Below are 19,903 nucleotides of genomic sequence, written 5' to 3'. Positions count from 1 at the left end.
GGGCCTGAGTCATTTTGACTTGGTGATTTGTGATAAAACGTTTTGGTGCCCAGGTTGCTGATCCTCCGTCTGCAGCCGTTGTTCTCCATGTTGGCTTCAGCAGAGCAAGGCGCCGCCGGCGGGACAAACCCAAAAAAACCCCCACTTTCTGTGTTTTTGTTGTTTTTATATTAATATTTAATAAAGGAATCTGTTCCTGCAGCAACACCAGGTCACACAGAACATTTTAAATCCAGACTTTTTTTTCTACATTTATTCAAATATGAAAAATGTTAACGTGACACAATAATTAATATCTTCTGTGAATAAGAACTGATAACATTTCATAACTGATAACTAAAGAGGAATCTCTCTACAGATTAAGTGTGGCCTGAAGGCAGGTCAAATGTATTCTTCAGAATTCTGATAAAATTGTTTTATAGTTTTGTTCAGTTTTTTTTCTTAGAAAAAATGTAAAAACTTTTTTTTTAGTGAATTTAATTTCAATGATCCCCCCTCAGAATTCTAATTTTAATCAAAAAGTAACGTTGTGAGTTCAGTAGTTGTTTTTGTGTGTGGCAATATTGGTGTTCCATAGATCATGGTGTTGGTGTTTTTACAGAGTTTCCCTATGGGCAGCGCAGAGGGTCATATTTAGGGTCATATTTAGGGGCATGAGCTGCGCTGTTTGGTCCGGGGAGGAGCTGCGGCCTCGGGCTGCGGCGCTACTTCCTGCGCCGGTCCGGGGAAGAGGAAGAGGCCGAGGAAGAGGAGAGCCGGAGGAAGAAGCCCCCCTCCAGGATTATTGCGCTCAGCGTCGCTAGCTCGTCGGCTAACGGTCCGGACAGCAGCCATGAAGAGCCGCTGGAGCCAGTGAAAGTTCGCCGCCTCTCACTTCTGGACTCTAATGTACGTAAATGTGCCCAGAAGGAGGTTCTGGGATGTTCTGGTGGGATGTCGGACCTCAGCGGAAACTTTTCCCTAAATTTTCTCCTCCGAGAGGGAAGAGGGCCTAGCTGGTGGTGCTAGCAGCCGCTTTCTAACTGGGTTCGGGCTCCAATGGTTCTGGCTTGTTTTTCCCTGTCATAGCGACGGCTGCGCGGTTCGGGAAGTTCGGGTAACTGGGCCAGAACCCGCTGGAGAAGCCCGACCTGAAGAGACTCGGCTGGCGGAGGAGCGAAGATGAAGAAGCAGTTCAATCGGATGAAGCAGCTCGCTAACCAGACTGTTGGCAGGTTAGTGGGGAAGTTTAACTGGACAGAACCAGAACCGCTGCTCACTGGGCTTCTTTATTGCAAGAGCTGCACACACAGGCCCGGCTGGCTCTCAGTCAGTTACTTTCAGTTTGAATTCAGGGAGAACAGAAGTCACATGAGTCTAAATATAAAGTACAATCCGAGCATTTCTTGTGTTTTTGATTATGGCAGCAGAAACACAGCAGGGTGCGAAGACTTTCTAAAGGCCACAAGTACGGAAAAAAACATTTTCACGTGTGGGAAATAAAAATCAAACATCAGATAAATGTATCACATTATAACGTGGGACCTAAAAGCCACAGATCCACAATAAAACCAAAAAATGTGGAAATCTGTCATTTAAGAGGAAATATCTAGAACCACCATCTTTCTAATGTTCTTCAGTTTTTGCAGTTGTGAATAATCTGTTGCTGCTTTTATTCACAAATTATTAAATTATCCAACTCAGTAATAAATCTGCAATAAAGTCTTTATTGTTTATGCTTCAACTGAGTTAAAAAGAGCTGAGAAGTTTTCAGTTTGGATGGATGTTTATCTCATAATCAAACAGGAAGTTGCACAAATGAAAGGACTGAATGATTTGATTGGCTTAAAACCGTCCAGTAGAATATTTATCCAGCCACTCACGTCCGGAGGCTCGGAGAGTCTCAGTCACCGTGTTCAGCAACCTATTGATTATTGATCGCTAGCTTCAACAAACGCTAACGTTCACTGAGGATCCAGGTTTGAGTTGAGCCGTAGTGATGCAGCAGCAGCAGGCGGTGCTGCAGCAGCAGCAGCAGGCGGTGCTGCAGCAGCAGCAGTGCTGGTAAACAGGCTGATGGATGCTCAGCCACTTTGTGTTCATAAATTTGCTGAATTTTCAGATGAAGGAGAAAACAGGATCTAATTTGTCGTCTGAGGTTACCAGGCGTCTCCATGTTCCAACTCAAACTTTATTTAAAGGGCCGGTGTCGTGTAAAATCAACTTTTTGATCTGTCAGCTATTAACACAGATAAACCTAGCCCCGCCTTCAAAGTGCAGCTCCTCCCTCTCAGCTCCTCCAGACTAGCCAGCAGCAATTAGCAAACAGCTGATTATAGGAGCTGCTGCTCAGAGCAACGCTGGTAGAAACTTTAAAGGGTTAATAGAGGAGCCATGTTGGGACGACTTCCTGGAGGCGGAGCTTCAGAAAGAGCAGGAGATCTTAGAGAGACAGAGACCCAATTTGAAGATATTAAATTAAAGTTGCATTTATTTCAAGTAATATTTGATATATGCAGCATTATAACAGCTGATTTCAACATAGTCACTGGCTTATGCTTTAAAAGGCACCATGTGCCTGGAAAACACACAGCACTGCCCCGTTAAGAGAATAGAAATGTCCTTATCGGCCCTCAGTGGAAACGTTGAGGTGAGACAGAATCAGCTCCAGCACCAAGCTGCACATCTGGAGACATCGCCGTTTGTTTTTACAGCAGCAGCAGAGAAAATGCAGAAGCAGACGCCTGTTTTCCTGCTGCTGCGTCGGCATCAGAGGGGTTAAACTGCCAGGTTCAGGCGGCGTCTGCAGCATCCATCGGGCTGCGTGTCTCTGCAGCTCGGCGGCCTTCCCCGCCGCCCGGGGTTCCTGTGATTGTGCGAAGGCAGAACAGCGTGTCCAGAGCGCGGCGGCGCAGGAAGTCTCTCCTCTGTCTTCTACAAACAGGAAGCTGACTCCGTTTTCTGGAGAGACCGACGCAAGCAGAGCAGGCAGCACATGATCCAGGTCAGCAAACATCTTTAATTTCTTCATGTAAGCTGCTCTGATTTACTGCGTTTGACCTCTGAACCCGTCCTGGTGAGGCAGTCGGGTCAGAGGAAAAGATCAGACGCTGCAGCCTGGAGGATAATAACCCTAAAATCAGCCGAGTGAAAACCTTCACAGGACGTTTAAGGCCATACGCATATCCAAAATAAGCAAGAATTCAGAAGAATTAGAATTATGAACAGTCCCTTGTTGCCATGGCTGCGCTCAGCGGAGGTATGGATTGGACCAGCAGGGGGCGACGCTGCACAGACTGGTGCATCGGTTGATGAAAAACGAAGAAACGATGTTTGTGTTGGTTGAATGTTTGTTCCAGAGGGAACCGCTCATCTCCTCGCTTGATTTGTTGGATTTTATGACATCATTGACGCGAAGCTGTTACCAGAACCGGGTCGATGTTTACAGTCTGAACAATGAAACGGATGGTTCTGATGACCTCACTTATATTTGATAGTCCAGTGGTGGACCTGAGGTTCCCCCTGACCTCTGACCCCTGTGGGGTTGGGCGGGCCGCTGGTACCGACCTCCAGCGAGACACTTCGGGCGAGAGGCGGGGTCACCTGCACAGTCCAAGGTGGCGGCTGCCGCTCTGAACTCCGTTAATCCTGCGGCTCTGTCCATCTGGACCGGGGTCCGCTGCCGTCGCCCTGAAGCCGTCTCTTCCTGCTGATCGACGCCAACAGTCTGTCCAGTTTGCTCATGGCTTCAGCTTTCACTTCCTGTCTACTTTCATCCTGAATCGCCATGGTTACCGTTCAGCTGAGGGCGCAGGATGTTGACCTTGCTGCTGCGGTGCGGCGCGTTGGGTCGGCCATGATGGTTCTGATCAGCTGACTCAGCAGAACAGTTGCTGTCCTGTTGGTTCGTCCCAGGAAGCAAACGGCTGATGATCCTCGGAGGTTGCAGACGTCTGGAGAACACCGACTGGACCGGGCTCAGAGAAATGAAACCAGAACCCGACCATAAAGGGAAACATTAAAACTTTCTGTTCCACCTGGTTCACATTCTGGAAAATAATCGTGTTCAGCATCTTTTGCATGTTATTAATCTGTTAATAACAAAGCAGAAAGTCTTTTTAGCTGCAGATGGAAACCTTCAGTAAGGGAAGGAGAGGAGAAACAAGAACATATTCATTTTCTGATTTTTAAAACAGGAATTGAATTATTTGCATATTAAGTATTTCTGATATTATATAAAAAAGGCTTAGGTGGTTAAATCTGCAGAATGTGTCTTTAATCAGAATAATTCCTAAAATAATCGTTAGCTGCAGCCATTTAGCGCCGTTATCCAGTAGCTCTGAAGCTAACTCAGCATATAAAGCATGAGGGCAGACAAGCTTAGCGTTAGCAACGAGCTTATGGCAGAACAATGGCTCCAGACTGGGGAGGTGTGTGTGTGTGTGTGTGTGTGTGTATAAATCAGTTAGATCCCAGTAAACACTTTGAAGTTTGTGGTTCAGTTTATTTACATCCTGCTGCTAATAAATGCCTCAAAGTGCATCAGAAAGACAAATCAGCTTCTCCAGAGAAACGTGACGTCACTTCACATTATCAACATGAGTAGTTGAAAGGTGTGAATAGTTTTGCTCCTCTCCTTCTGTAGAGGCCAAAGGGAAGCCGTAGTTTTGAAGCTGCTGGCTGAATTGTGCCGAGTCGGGAGGTTTTTCCTGACCTCTCAGGCTGCCCAGCCGCGCTGCCCCAAACCCCCACCAGTTTCCCTCCGAGTCCAGCCCAGGCTCGGCCCAATAAAGACGCTCTCCATTCATCTCCAGCCTCTAAAACGCAGCGTCTGTGTTTTGGTGCCGCAGCCTCGGCTGTAAGTGGAAGCAGCTGTTGGAGGTAACTGGAGTTCATGGTGAAGCTGCTGCAGCCAGGCGTGGGCTGCATTTAGAGCTGCAGCACTCAGGCTGGCAGCTGCTGCATGCCGCTTTAGAGTTTAGTAGTGAAATCTGGTCATTTATGCTAATTTCTTCACTTTATAGCTTAAACATGCATTAATATTAGATTAAAATGTTTAATGGTTAATTTCAGGGTCTGTTGTTATATAACCACATTTTATTCAAACTATATATCTCAACAAAATAAATAAATAAATTTTAAATGTTCAATTAAATAGACAAATAAGCTCAACATCATAAATATAAAGTCAATATCAGAGATGAGTTCATCTCAGAGTTTCTCATCATTTATGGAGCTTCTTTAGAAATCTGCACTGTGGGCGCTAACATTAGCATTAGCTGCTACATGTTAGCATTCAGGTGCTATTTTAAGCTAGCATGGCTTTTCTGATAGGCTAACTGCTGTTAGCACAACTTGAACACAACAACAGTCTCTTCCATCGTCCAATCAGATCGTTTAGAAACAGAAACTATCTGAGAGAATCGGCCTCCATCGCTGCTGTTAGCAATGTAGCTTTAGCATCAGATTTACAGGCGGATAAGAAAGCATGGGTTCAGGAAGAACCTTCATATGTCAAAAAAATAAAGAATAATTGTGATTTATTGAGTTAGAATCTATGTAATTAATTAATCGTTAGTGGATCAGGTTTATGGCTACCAGAAACAAAATCCACAGGGTTCGGCTCAGTACTTCTGTCTGCGTTAAAATCTTTGTAATTATCAAAATGAGTGCTGTTAATTAGACCCGCTGCTAATTAATACTCATACATGTCAGCAGGTTCATACAGCAGTCTGATCATTTCAGTGTCTTTTCTCCTAGAGTAAATCAGGTTTAGTCTAAATAAACGTGGTTCTGGTGAACCTGCAGTCGTTCCTCACTCAGCCCGGTTCCCTCCTCTTTCTTTAACTGAATCTAATCTGCATGACCTCTTCCACCTCAGCTCTTAGTTTGCTATTAATAGGCTCAGATCTGCATGGCTGTTACCTCCAGTCTCTGCAGACATGAAGGCAAGACCAGAAACTGAGAGCAGAAACACAACATCTGTCTTCTTCTTCTCTTGTTTTAGAATCTGTATTTATCACTAAAGCTTTCATAGATAACACACAATAAACACACAATATAACTATTATGAAGCTGGATGGTATTTAGGAAACGCGTTGAAGTGGATTATGTTTCTGATCAGAGGATTGATGATGTTCCTGTTTTCCTTCGCTGTCTTTTCTCCCCACAGAGCAGAGAAGACAGAAGTCCTCAGCGATGACCTCCTGCAGGTAAATCATTACCTCCCAACACGGCTACACCTGTTAGCGTCTCACTGGAGTCACCAAGCAGCCATCTGATTGGCTGGAAGCAGCTCCACTCCATCTGCTCTTCTCCAGCCTGAGAGTCTAGAAGAGTCTGGTTTCCTCCACCATCACTCTGGTTCTCATGTGGGAATTAAATCTGTCCGCTCAGCTGATTTGTTTTTCTACTACAGACAGGAAGTGATGTCACATCTAAATGTTTTGGTTCCTCATGTTCAGGGTTGCTGTTTTCACTTTGAGCTAACTAATGGGTCCCGGTCGATCGCAGAAGGTTCTGAGTGGATCTCGGCAGCAGGTGACAAACTGAACGGCGCCAGGACGCTGAGAGCAGAACTTCTTCTTCTGACGCACTTATTAAAATATTCACTAAGATCCTAAAGCTTCATTAAAGAAGAAGAAGAATAAAAATTTACAAAACATGTTAAAATTAATAATCTCAGTAATTACTGTTTCAACAAGGTGTTGCGCAATTCGGTGCGTTTTGGTTTCATTAACAAAAAAGCGACTCAGAGACCAACTGGCAGCAGAGCAGGAGTTTAAATCAGCTGATCAATAACAGAGAAATAAATATCAAGCCTGGAAAATTGATACCATAACGAACTGAATGTCATGTTTTTAACGTAATCTTTGCTCGGCTTGCGGGGCGCAGGCGGTTGCCACGGTAACAGGTGTGCTTAATGACAAAAAGAGAGAGAGAGAGTAAAAAGGTTGGAGTGGTTCTGAGTTGATCACCTGTTCAGGTTATTTTACCTTTGTTTCCCTTCGCTGTGGCTCATCACAGCCGCCGTAGTTTCTGAACGTTCAATAAACGACAAACTTGGACTGATGACCTCGTTCCAGTATAAGTCATTAACAACAAACATCAAACAGGACAAATATATTTCAGTAAGTAACAAACAAATGGCTTCTACCGCCATAATTACATCCCAACTTCAGAAGATTTGCCTTTACCTTTACAGAGCTCTTTGGTTCCTCCTGTCAGCTTCTCATATTGAGGTCAAAGTTCAGATCTACCATAACTGACTGACTCCTGCTGGCTTCAGGTTTGCAACCAGCTTGTGACTGAGAAACCAGTAACCTCCTCCCAGTGACAGAGTCTCACTGAGGAAGAAACTGCATTAGGTTTTCTATCACTTTAATATTTCTGCTGTAACTGATGGACATAAAATAAATCAATAGAGTTTAATTTACAATTTTTATGTCTTCGTGTCGTGAGGAGATCTCAGCCGCTGGTGAGAGAAAACGTAGATCTTGGTCTCTAGATGTTTGGGCTCCCCTGAGCTAACAGGTCAGCACCGGTCCTGACTAGAACTCCCTGCATGACCAGGTTCTGGAGGTTCTGGTGGGTTGGCCTGCTGGAGGTTCTCCCCTTGTCCAGGTGTGGATCATGGTTCTGCTGAGGTTCTCTGGAGCCCAGAGCCTTAGACCCGGTTCTGTGAGCATTTCGGTTTGTTTGGGCCTACTTGGTGAAGTCGGACATAAACCTGGAGGTTTTTCTAACGTTGGTGCTTTTAGCGACTCTGTCCTGAAGTTTCCTAAAACTGGATCATCGTCCTTAAGATTATTCCTGCATATTTCTGGTTGCAGTTTTAAAGAAACGGGGAATCAGAACTTCATGCCTCTTAAATCGGGCCGATGGTTCGTTTCTGCCTCTTCTTTAGTTCTTTAGCTTCCCTAATAAAAACAACTTTTGAAACCCAAGTCCCTGTTTAATTGAATAAAGACATTAAATCCACACAGTGAGCCGGAGTTCCCTCATCCTGGTACTGGAGCCAGAACCACTCACTTCCTGCATTTCTACAATAATCCAGGATTCAGGATTATTTTTCAGATTTTTTGGAGTCAAAGTCTCTGATTTTGTGGTGCTGCTTTTTAAATATTTCTTCCTCATTAAAATCCATCTAAAATCTATGAATTGAAGAAAAAGACGAGAAAACAAACTTAAATAACTTGATAGTTGCCGTATGGATCTCGATCATAACTTGTTATGGTACCAGAAAGAAACTCGTCATGACTGGAAGTGAGAACTGAGCCACATCTACCTGTCCAGGACTCGTCTGGACTCGTGTTCTAGTCGGTAAATAAACTGGGTCGTGTCTTTGGGATTCGCTGACCTGTGACACATCATGAGACCGACCAGGGAGCGACGTCTTCACACAGCAGGAGGAAGAACACACACTATGTGTGTGTGTGTTGGCGCTGCATGGAGCCCAGCTGCTCTGGGAATGCCGGGTCGCTGCGGGGGTCAGGAATGACGTGGGACGGGGAGCAGAGGATTCCTGATTCAGGCCAGTTTTTGGGTTTCCTCGCCGTTCGTCTCCATTTCCTTCCAGTTTCCATCCAGATGCTGCTGCCAACTTCAGCTGCTGGCCAGAAGTTAAGCTGATTTAAACTCATCAGACGGTGACAGTTAGTCTAATGCTGACTGTGAGACGCCTCGCAGGACGGGGACACGACCCCCCACAGAGCTGCTGCGGCGTCCGTCTTTGAACCTGATTGGCTGAGACCGCAGTCGGGCCAGAGCCGGGCCGCCCTGAGTGGCTCTGGGTGGGGAGGTGGTCCCGGTCATGTTTAAGGGTTTTCCTTCTCCTGACCTGGTGAATGAATCAGATTTCATATCTATAAAAATGAAAAGCATGTGTAATTTCCATTCTGCTTTAGAATGACTCTCTACATTTAGTTGCTATCTGAAACAAGACGAACTTCTGAAGCTTGAGTTTTTGAAGGGACTCAGTGTAAAAGTTGTGAATATTTCAGGCGTTCATTCAGTCTGTTGCTGACAGATTGAGCGGCGCATGGAGTTGGTCCGCGTTGTTTCCCACAACACGCACAAGAAGATGGTGTCATGTCTGCAGGGTCACATCGGAGCAGAAGCAGAGAAGAGACATGTAAGTTCATCACCTGTTGATCCCTAAATGTCCGAGTTGTTTCTGCACCGCAGGGGTCGGCAGAATGCTCCATGATGTTCTGTTTCTGTTTCTGACCAGTCTGTCCCGCGCCTCTATACAGGAAACGGTCAGGTAAAAACCTCCTGAATTGTCACGTCTTCCTCTCCTTTCCATCTCAGTGTCTGTTTTCCACGCATGAAACTCTGGGAAGCAGAACTGGATCTTCATCTCCAGCTCTTCATCACTTCGTCTTCCTCCCTAGTCTTCCTCCTCTTGTCCTGCTCAGTGGAAGCTGCTGAAGGCTTTTCCACTGCTGCAGCTGTAGATCCAGAGCTTTGCTGGTTTCCTCTGTAATGTGAGCTACTGTGTTGTTTCAGAAAAAGCTTCCTCTCACCGCTCTGTCCCAGGCCATGGTGGAGGGAGGAACCCAGCTGGGGGAAGACTCGTTGATGGGGTGAGTCCGGTATCGGCTGCCGTCGGTTCCGGGTGAGAAACCGTCACCCGGCCTGATCCTGTCTGGGTCCACAGGAAGATGATGGAGGTGTGCGGCGAGGTGGAGAACCGTCTGGCCACAGAGCTGATGCAGCACGAGCTGCAGATGGAGAAGGAGGTTCTGGACCCGCTCAGCCAGCTGGCAGAGGTCCGACACGCTGACGGGTCTGGTTCTGGTCCATTATGATGGAGGGACCTGGGCCGACTTCCTCCTGGATGTGTGCTTCCGTGTTGAACTGGACTGTTTCTGTCCTGCTTGGTGATTTCAGGTAGAAATCCCAAACATCCTGAAGCAGAGGAAGCAGCTGGCCAAGTTGGTGCTGGACTACGATTCTGCCAGAGCCCGGTCCGTCTGCCTCGGTTTGGTTCTGATCGTTTCCAGGCCTTCCTCCGTGTTTCTAACGTTTGCTTTGCGCTGCTGCTCTGGGCTCAGGTGGTTGCAGGCGACCAAGTCGATAATCTCAGGAACAAACACTCAGGCGCTGACGGCCAAGGCGGACCTGCTGAAGGAGGAAGTGGACGAGGCCATGAACAAGGTGGAGCTCTGCAAGGTAACCCACGGCAACGCTCTGCAGTCACTGTGCGGTGTTATCATCACGCCACAGAAGAAAATGTGATTTCAGAGCTGCTGTGACGGTCTGCCCCTTCGCTGATTAAGTTTTCTAAACACATCAGAGACATAACTCCTTCATAACTAACTCATAACTCCCTCATGATGCTGCCTTGCTCAATGGCTTCACTGCTGAGGTCCCAGTAAAACAAACTGGGAGGAAACCAGGGCGGCAGGTTGCAGTTTCCAGAAGTTGGTTTACAGCAACATAGTTTGCTGTTTTTATTTATTTTATTCTATTATGATGTTTTAAAAATCATAATAAACACATTTAGGGCTGCAAATGATTATTTCAGTAAATATTATTCTGTTGATTATTCTGGCATTCAGATTAAAGTCACATTCTGCAGATTTTTCATTTAACCGCTTCATCTTAATTCATGCAATATTAGAAATACATTAAAAGATGAAAATAAACATTTTATTGCCTAAAAGTCACTTTTTTCATTCCTTTAGTGAAAGTTTAATCATCTGTAGTTTAAAACTCTTCACACATGAAAAGCCCAACAGAAATGCAGAGTATGGATGATCTGGGGATTATTATTGATTATCTGATTAATTAATGGGATAAATCTTCCAGGATGTGAAGCTAAAACTGAACCAGAGGAGTTAGAAGAGATTTACAGACTAATAATGTTCTGATTTTATATGCTAAATGTTTTTAGATTTTGTTTAGTTTGGCTTCATTCCTGCTGTGTTTCAGTAAATGTCCTTTTTTAGTCTTTATTCTGCAGTTAATGATGAATGGTTGCTGTAATGTGATTAACGGTTTGTGGAACAGGACCAGCTGGCTGCAGACATGTACACCTTCTTCTCTAAAGAAGGCGACTACGCCCACTACTTCATCACCGTGAGTTCACGTCTGCAGAGCCGCCAGCAGCGTATCCATCCATGATGTTTGTTATTGTGCATCAGCTGATCCCTCCCTCCTCTCGCTCTGTGTGTGTGTGGGGGTGTGCGCAGCTCCTGGAGGCTCAGGCTGATTACCACAGGAAGTCTTTGTCTGTCCTGGAGAGCGTTCTGCCGGCCATCCGGGCCCAGCAAGGTAGAAACCTGCAGGACACACCAAACGGCTCAGCTGTCCACTTCCTGTTCACCACATTCAGCGAAACCAGAACCAGAGTCCATCCTCTGCTTCAGATCCTGAGCTGTGAAGATTTCATCTAGTTTTTATTTCTTTGCTCTGCAGCCTGGTTGCTTTCTGTTTGACCAAACATGTGGCCTTAATCAGCCCAGCATGAGGCCCTGACTCACAGCCTCCACACACACACACACACACACACACACACACACACACACACACACACCTGGTTTTTCTAGCCGCCCTCCCGTCTCGCTCTCTCTGATCTGTATTGACTCTGACATCTCACTGCTGATTGGACAAAGTGTTTAGGAGAGTTTTGGACGGTAAACATGCATCAACAATAACCTTTGACCCTCAGTCTGATGCTCAAACTCCTGATAGACATTTTCTTTCTAACTTAGTCCCACAGAGGCAGACAGAGAAACATTTCAAAAACATTTAAATGACCACAAGACGCGGCAGGGGGAGGAGCTTAGCAGCTAATGCTAATGCTAGCTGTCCAAGTGAAGGCTGACGGTGGTAAACGGCAAAAAGAAATAATATGGCAGCTATAGAGGACATGGAAGAGATTAATGTTCACAAAGCTTCATGTCAGGGGAGTTACCATGCCAACGGGAGCGTTTGCTCAGAGCTGTAAATAAAGTGAAGTCACTAAAAACGACACTGATGGAGGATCGCGTTTTTTAAAATTTATATCCAAAGCACTTAAACAAAAACAAATTATTAAGAAGAGAAACAAACGAAACTTAAAACAAACAGATTCAGAACAGTGATGATGGAAAGATGCATTCTAGTTAACGGTGTCACTTTATACAGTATCTATAGTGTGAAACCACTATGATGAAGCATTAAATAATCTGATGTTTGGTGTATTTGAAATAGGTTCCTAACTGATTTTCTCTTTTTGTGAAGACGGAGCAGGTACAAGTTTATTCTTTCATTCAGGATTTCTTCTGGTTCTTACATGAACTATTCTACTAGAGAAAGAAAAGAAATCATCTCCATTCCCTCTGCTGTCTCCTTTTCCGGCTCAGACTCCTGGATAGAGAAACCGGCGTTTGGAACGGCTCTGGACGATCACCTGAAGAGGAGCGGCAGACAGATCGCCGTGCCGATGGAGGCCTGCGTCATGATGCTGCTGGAGACGGGCATGAAGGAGGAGGTGAGCCGCTCAGCTGGAGGACAGGCTAGCATCGCTCTGCTAGCAGCAGCAGAGAGCAGCTTTGACTGGTTAACAGGAGACAAATGTAGCATTTCTTCCATCAGTCTTAGAAAACAATGGTCTGATCTCTAAGCTGCTGTCAGTAAATCACAGCTTTCAGACAGAAGAAGTGCTGCATCTGTCCTGGCCGCTCCGCCGCCGTGTGTTTGGCTTCCTGCTGTGCAGCAGCAGATCCATTTTACTCATCAGATCTGGAAGCTGTTCACAGTCAGGGCTGGCTTCTGCAGTTTCTCTGTGTTTTAACTCACATTTCTGCCTGTTTCTATGTTCCAGGGTCTGTTCAGGATCGCAGCTGGAGCCTCCAAGCTGAAGAAGCTGAAGGCGGCGCTGGACTGCTCCACCTCCCAGCTGGAGGAGTTCTACTCGGACCCCCACGCTGTCGCCGGTACGGTCCAACCCGCTCACAGCAGGTCGCTGCAGTGGCCGGCCAAAGTATTCACACCCTAGAACTTTTTCACCTTCATTCAGTCATAAACTCAGGTTAGAAAACAGCGTCGGCCAGCCTGAAATGTTGAGTGGTGGAAAGCTAACTCTGACTCACCATCCCCTCGGTGAGGCAGGGTGGTGGCAGCATCATGCTGTGGGAAGATGGCTGGAGCTACTTCAGGTATATCCTGTTGGAAAAACTGTCAGTTTCTGCAGAAGAGCTGAGGCTGGAGGTTCATCTTCCAGCAGTTCAAACATTCCTCCCCAACATCAAAGGGTTGAATTAACACCCATGTTTTACATTAATTATAAATTAGTTTGTTCAATCATGCAAAAATCCATTCACTGAAAAATACATTCAAAACTTGACAAGCCCAGGAATCATAGGCATTAAGAATGCTAAAAGCATTAGCATTTCAAAACATGTCAAAAACTTCATAAAAATGAATAAATGGGTCCATGGCAGTTCAGCCGAATCGTTACGGATCCTTCCAACATCAACCAGTGCTAATCAGTAGTCCTGCTTCAGGATCTCAAATAGTTTTATACACAAACTTATCAAAAATAACCAAACTTCGGGCATGCCGTGGTGGCGTAGCGGTTAGCGTGACCCACATTTGGAGGCCTTCAGTCCTCGACGTGGCCGTCGCGGGTTCGACTCCCGGACCCGACGACATTTGCCGCATGTCTTCCCCCCTCTCCTTCCCTGTTTCCTGTCAGCCTGCTGCTATATAAGGGACACTAGAGCCACAAAAGACCCTGGAGGGGTAAAAAAAAATAACCAAACTTCTCTATGAAGTTCTGATCCGAGAACCAGAAACGATCAAATAGACAAAATGACCTAAAAACAAATCCCGGCACAATAATTAGCAACTCCCAACAAAACGACCCAAACACCCTGAAAGTCGAGCAACTCGCCGCTGAAATAGTAACTTCATACCAAGTTTCCATGGAGTTCAGGACGAACGAGGCAGACGGCGCCCCCTGTGGCTGGAGGGATGAAGGGTCACATAGAGCAGGCCTGGTGAGGTAGCAGAAATGTCCAGTTGTTTTCTGGTTAGTTTTTTTCCAGCCGGTTGAACTGAAGCCGTTTTGCAGTGGATTGTTTCTGTGTTTTTAATCAGGCGCTCTGAAGTCGTACCTGCGGGAGCTCCCTGACCCTCTGATGACCTCCCAGCTTTACGACGAGTGGATCCAGGCCTCCAGGCAAGGCGCCCAGCTCCCTGCAGCAGACACGGAGGATCTCTGTCCAGCCTGAAGCTAACGGCTCCTCTGTGTTCCTGTGGTTCCAGTGTTTCAGACCCAGATAAACGGCTGCAGGCGCTCTGGCTCGTCTGTGATAAACTACCAAAGAACAACAGGAACAACCTGAGGTCAGTCAGCTCAGCCTTCCTTTAGCGCTGCGTTTCAGGTTTCAGCGTCCGTCCCGCGTCTCCCTGCAGGTACCTGGTGAAGTTTTTAGCCAGACTGGCTCAGGACAGCGAGACGAACAAAATGACACCGAGCAACATGGCCATCGTCCTGGGACCCAACCTGCTGTGGGCCAAGACTGAGGGGTAGGAGGCGGAGCGGGCGCTCGCTCATCGGCTCGTCTTGTCTGGGTCTCATCTCTGCTCTCGTCTCGCTGGCCTGCAGGAGTCTGGCGGAGATGGCGGCAGCGACCTCGGTGCATGTGGTGGCCATCATAGAGCCCATTATCCAGCACGCCGACTGGTTCTTCCCTGAGGGTAGGTTCTGGCCGAGTCGGGACCTTTGGGCCGGCTGTGGTTCTGGCCCTTCATCACTCTGGAACAGGAAGTGGAGCTTTAGAACTTCCTGTTCCTGGCTGAAAGCTGGACATGATAGTAACGGTCTGCTTCCTGTCCAGATGTGGAGTTTAATGTTTCCGGCATGTTTGTGATGCCGCCGCCGGCAGCGTCCAATCACAGCAGCCCGCCGGACGCCGACTGCAGCGTGGAGAGGAAGAGGAGCAGCATGCTGGGAGCAGACGCTGACGCCACGCGGAGAGACAAGTAATCACCCTAAGCTCCGCCCCCCAGGAAGCCCTTAGCTCCTCCTCCTCCTCTAATCCGCCTGTCAGGAGTTTATTCTGACTTCAGTTCTTCCTCTTAAAGGGCCAGCATCATAAAATCACGTTTTGATCTTTCATCATGTTTTCCCTGCAGTGTTGCTTTGATTCTTTCATGTTAGAGGAATCCCTTAGTCTCCATGGCAACCATTCAGCTGATAGAACACCTGGGTGGGCCTAGCCCCACCTCCAAGCTTCAGCTCCTCCAGACTAGCCAGCAGCAATTAGCAACCAGCTGAGCTCATTATAGCTGCTGCTCAGAGCAACGCAGTAAAAACGTTAAAGGGTTAATAGAGGAGCCATGTTGGGACGACTTCCTGGAGGCGGAGCTTCAGGAAGGGCAGGAGCTTCTTAAAGAGACGGAGGCCCAATTTCATTTTTTATACAAACAGCATTTTCTACCACCTGAAGGGGCCGTTGGGGTAAATCTGTGCTGTTTTGTCCTCCTGCCCCCCCCCAGCTCTAACAAGCAGTCGGACCCCGCCCTCCGTAGAGGCAGTAGCACCTTAGCTAGAAAGCAGCACACCTCACCTGCCTTCCAGCCTCCCCTGATCCCTGTGGAGGCCCCCATCCTGGGCCCTGGGGTCCCTCACGGCCCCCAGGGCCCTCAGGTTGACTCTCAGCCCCCGCCTCCAGTGGGGGGGTCGGGGCTGGACGGCCCCCAGCTCAGCCTGGTCCAGGATCTGGCAGCAGCGCAGCAGCTGCTGACCCAGAACACAGAGGAGCTCAGGTAAGAGCTGCTGCTGCAGCAGCACGGCTGTTGCTGCAGCAGCTGCTGCAGCTCCAGATGTTTTGCTGTTTAAACAAACGTCTGCAGATCTTCATGAATTCTGGTGTTAAATGTTTAGTGATGTCATCAATGTGTTCCTGGATCCAGTCCAGTAATCAGATTACAGTAACTTACAGTCACTGTAATCTGGATAAGTTACTATTTTGATGAGCGTCGAGTTTAAAGGAGACATGATGGATGAGCTGGAACAGGAAACAGGAAACCTCCTGCTCCCTGGAGGCCGTCGCCCCCCGGTGGAGGATGGAGGCACAGCAGGAAAATTAATGTTCATATTTTCGTGTCGACTCCAAAGTGAAATAATAATAATGAGTCGCAGCTTCACACCAGCAGAGAGCAGCTCTGCACTTTGACTAGGCCATTCTTTAAGGTGACTCTCCAGCCCAGACTCAGGTTTTCCTCCAGGGTTCTTCTGGGTTTCGTTCCGTCCTTGAACTCTGACCTGCCTCCCACAGCATGATACTGCCGCCACCGTGTTTCACTGTGGCCGCGTTGTGTTCAGGGAGAATCGTTTCTTTTTGTTAATCAGATAAAATGTGATCGATGGAGTTGAACAGCAGCAGCAGCTGATGCTCAGCCCGGGTTCTGACCCACAGTGTCCAGAACCAGAACACGATGGCTGCTGATTCTGGACCAGAACCTCCTGCTGATGGACTCTGGTTCTGGTTTCTGTTCTCTGTGCAGCAGCCTGAAGCTGCGGGACTGCGCTGTGGCGGCGCCCACGCCGGTTCCTCAGAGGAACGGTTCTGGAGGCGGCGGGTCGTCTGGGACCGGATCCATGGGGCCCAGTCCTCACACGATGCGGCGAGGTGAGTCGGCGCCCGACGCTTCACTGCGGTCTGATCTGATCTGTGGTTGCCTAGCAACAACCTGCTGGAGCAGCAGCAGCTTCAGGTTTTTTCACTTTGTGGAGTAAAACAGGAAACGTCTCCACCAGGTATGAACATGGAACCGGATCAGAACCGGGTCTCTAAACCCGTCAGTCAGTTTGGATGATATGATCAAACTGTGACGGTTTTTAGTTTCAGTGACCTGGTGATGACATCAGAACCTGTCCGTCTGTCCTCCAGGTACCAAGAAGCAGGCTCCGCCCCCTCCCAAGCCGTCCAATCCCCCGCCCAGCCAGCCGGTGGCCCCGCCCTCCTCCTGCGGCCCCGCCTCCCCCCCGCCCTGCGCCGCGCCCCGCCGCCACTCCAACAACCAGCCCCCCCTCCACGCCCCCAACCACCCTCCGCCGGCGCCGCCCGCTCCGGGCCCCCAGCCCTGGACCGACCCGCCCTGCCCAGAACCAGAACCCTCTCCTCCGGGAACCCCGAGCCCCCCGGACTCCCCCCCTACCCCTCCCGCCTGCCAGGACGCCGTCCCGCCCCCGACCCAGTCCGGGTTCGGGTCGCTCCCCCGGCCGCGTCCAGTCCCAAAGCCTCGGAACCGGCCCAGCATGCCGCCGCCGCCGCAGCCCCCAGCCCTGAGCGGCGACACCAACGGCGTCTGCAAGATGGCGGGTGGGTACCAGCTGAGACCCGGTTCCGGTCCAAGGCTGCCGGGTCCAGGTTCTAATGCTGTTATTGCTTCCACAGGGTAGAGCGGCGGTAGTGAGGTTGGTAGATTCTGGTTCTGGTTCTGTCCAACATGTCCAGAACCACCAGAGTTCTGTAAACTGGGTCGATTTAAACCGGACCTCCAGCCGGGCCGTTCCTGAACATCCATCATAACGAAACCAGATCCGGAAGGGGATTTATTTCAGGGCAGCGAATCGTTCAGTATCGACCCAACGAGCCTCGGGCCGGGCCGACCCGGAGAGTATTCCAGAATTTATTCGCCATGGAGAAAATGGTTCTGAATTTAATCACGTTTGAGCCAAAACCCAAATGACCTGAATACATTCCTCCCTCAAGAATTCACCTAAACCCAGATGGACCAGAACCACAGCTGGTTCTGATCCGACCGGATGTTTGATTCAGATTCAGCCGACAGGAAACCGCCCGATTTCAGCCTTCAGAGGAGACCAACGTCTGTCCGTCTGTCCATCCCTGAACATCCGGATCATCTAAACCCGGTTCTGTTCAGACGATTCTGGTTTCATTTGGATCAGAATCATTTTAATGAGACGGACTCGGAGCTTTAAGTATCTCCATTCCTGCGCATCTTCCTCTGTCGCCGCTTTCCTGCCCTGAGCCGAACACCGCCCCCTGCTGGTCAGAGCAGCAGGAAGAAGCGGCTCCGTCACATCCTGGGAACATCCAGAGCTGAAGCTCCTCGTCCGTCGGTCCGTCCGTCCGGTCCACTCAGGGACTCACAGCTTCCTCACGCTGTCGCTGAGGTTCGGGACAAACTAGGTCAGAAATGTGAAGAAAAGTGAAGCAGGGTCCAATTTTACACCTTAAAACGTTGCAGTAGTTTGATGTTTGGATCCGGTCCAGAACATCTGAGATCTTTCATCAGATTGGAGCAACATGCAAATGTCCAGTTTCTATGATTCATGGAGCTTCTTTAGAAATCTGGACTGTGGATGCTAACATTAGCATTAGCTGCTACATGTTAGCATTCAGATGCTGTTTTAGGCAGTTAGCCTATCAGCTTGTTAGCACAACTTGAAATCAACAGCTGTGTCTTCGGGCGTCCAATCAGATCGTTTGGAGCAGCTTCATGTTAGCGGATGTAGCTTTACTGTCTGACTGTCGGGTGGTCCGGAAATCGCGGTTTCAGACATAATATTAATATGTGAAAAATAATAATAATCGCTAATAATAATAATAATCGCTAAAAAATTTAAACGAGTTCAAATCTATGTAATGAATCTAAATGAAAGCGCCAAAGTCCTAGTTCTAGTTCTAGTTCAACTTTTTCTTTTTCCTTCCATTGATGTGTGTTTAGTAGAGCTCTTCATCATCATCATCATCGTCAGTCACTCACCTGTTCTGTCTCATTTAGAGCCGCTGATGTCTTTGAAGAGACCCGGTCAGGCTTCCGTACCCGAGCTCACTGTGGACCAGCAGCTAACGGCCGCCAACTCTTCCTCCTCCTCCTCTTCCTCCTGCGACCTGGACACTGAGAGCACCGCTCTATGAGGACCAGTGCATGACCTCACGATGACCTCACGGCCCAGCCCTCCACACCGTCGCGTCCTGCTCATATGAACTGAACTGATTCACGCGGAGCGACGCGTCACACTGCCCCCTACTGGCTGCTGTTATGTACTACACACACAAGTGTCTTTAAGCCAAAGTTCCTGTTGGAAGCGACATAGCAGCTTCTCTGTGTAACATCGTTCTCTCTCACACACACACACACACACACACCGCCAGGTGTGTTTCTACACGGCTCTTTGTTCTGAATTAGCTGGAGACAATCGGAGTCGGTGAAAATGGCGGGACGAGTTTTCTTCCTGTTTTCTAGTTGAATCTGATTCAGATCAGGTGAAGAAGTGACTGCTGGTTCTCAGTCATCAGTTTCTCCTCCATGTTTGTATTTATTAGGTGGTTTAAGAACACACACACACACACACACACACACACACACACTGCAGTTCATCGCCAGCCATGCCTTACGGTTCTGTTTCTGCCTTCAGGGACATGAGCTGCCATCCCTCACTAGAACCCGGTTCTGGTCAGAGTTTCTGCCTTTCCTCAGCGCCGTCTGGGTCAGAGTGAATGTAGAGTGGGCCGGTTCCGAGCGGCCGGTTTTGCACAGATGAACTGATGATGATGATGACGATGCCTTCGTCCCCCTCTGAGCTGACAGGAAGCCTCAGCCATGACGCCGGGGGAGGTTCTGCCGGGTCGGGTCTCGCTCGGTGTGTTTGGGTCAGACGGAACATGAAGGCGTTGGCCGCTCGGCTCTCCATCCTGAACCTCGCTGCCTTATTTCCCAGAATCCTTCAGGCTCATTTATTGTAACGTTTATCATGTTTTCTGAGCTGAAATATGAAAAATCCTGTAATATTGAAGCTTCCCAAAGAAAATAAAGTATATGAAGATTAAACATGTTTGATGGCATCTGCATGTTTCTGATCAGAATAATCAGGAAATGTTTTATTATGATAAAAAATGTGGAAAAATAAAAACCCTTATTAAATCATGAGTTATCTGAAATCAGTCATTGA

The 19,903-nt window shown here is 48.1% G+C and overlaps 1 protein-coding gene across 3 annotated transcripts; it reads left to right on the top strand.

The window, feature by feature from the left end:
• Positions 1 to 607: 607 nt before the first annotated feature.
• arhgap17a (Rho GTPase activating protein 17a) lies at positions 608 to 19,879 on the top strand. Of its 3 annotated transcripts, XM_028038299.1 has the most exons (22): positions 609 to 888; positions 1,069 to 1,214; positions 6,152 to 6,191; positions 9,008 to 9,112; positions 9,212 to 9,244; positions 9,490 to 9,566; positions 9,641 to 9,752; positions 9,874 to 9,950; positions 10,038 to 10,155; positions 10,996 to 11,064; positions 11,178 to 11,259; positions 12,333 to 12,460; positions 12,794 to 12,905; positions 14,071 to 14,152; positions 14,239 to 14,319; positions 14,389 to 14,502; positions 14,582 to 14,673; positions 14,814 to 14,958; positions 15,475 to 15,744; positions 16,486 to 16,610; positions 16,872 to 17,303; positions 18,733 to 19,879. In XM_028038299.1, exons 2-22 carry the CDS (start codon positions 1,162 to 1,164, stop codon positions 18,867 to 18,869), a joined length of 2,484 nt encoding a protein of 827 aa, XP_027894100.1. In that variant the 5' UTR covers positions 609 to 888; positions 1,069 to 1,161; the 3' UTR covers positions 18,870 to 19,879. The 3 variants fall into 3 exon arrangements, with proteins under 3 accessions (XP_027894108.1, XP_027894100.1, XP_027894114.1); XM_028038307.1 differs by lacking the exon at positions 9,212 to 9,244 and having other exon boundaries at positions 608 to 888; XM_028038313.1 differs by lacking the exon at positions 15,475 to 15,744 and having other exon boundaries at positions 610 to 888.
• Positions 19,880 to 19,903: the final 24 nt, after the last annotated feature.

Source organism: Xiphophorus couchianus, chromosome 2 (assembly GCF_001444195.1).
Source record: "Xiphophorus couchianus chromosome 2, X_couchianus-1.0, whole genome shotgun sequence".
Classification (NCBI taxonomy): domain Eukaryota; kingdom Metazoa; phylum Chordata; class Actinopteri; order Cyprinodontiformes; family Poeciliidae; genus Xiphophorus; species Xiphophorus couchianus.
Note: the sequence above shows the minus strand (reverse complement) of the source record. Positions and strands in the feature narration are given on the sequence as shown.

Bases quoted from the DNA above. Each gene is read 5' to 3' on its own strand.
- arhgap17a (XM_028038299.1), top strand. From the start codon at position 1,162: ATGAAGAAGCAGTTCAATCGGATGAAGCAGCTCGCTAACCAGACTGTT. The intron at 9,753-9,873 runs GTCCGACACGCT...TGGTGATTTCAG, and splicing joins CGCTCAGCCAGCTGGCAGAG to GTAGAAATCCCAAACATCCT. The intron at 9,951-10,037 runs GTCCGTCTGCCT...CTCTGGGCTCAG, and splicing joins TACGATTCTGCCAGAGCCCG to GTGGTTGCAGGCGACCAAGT.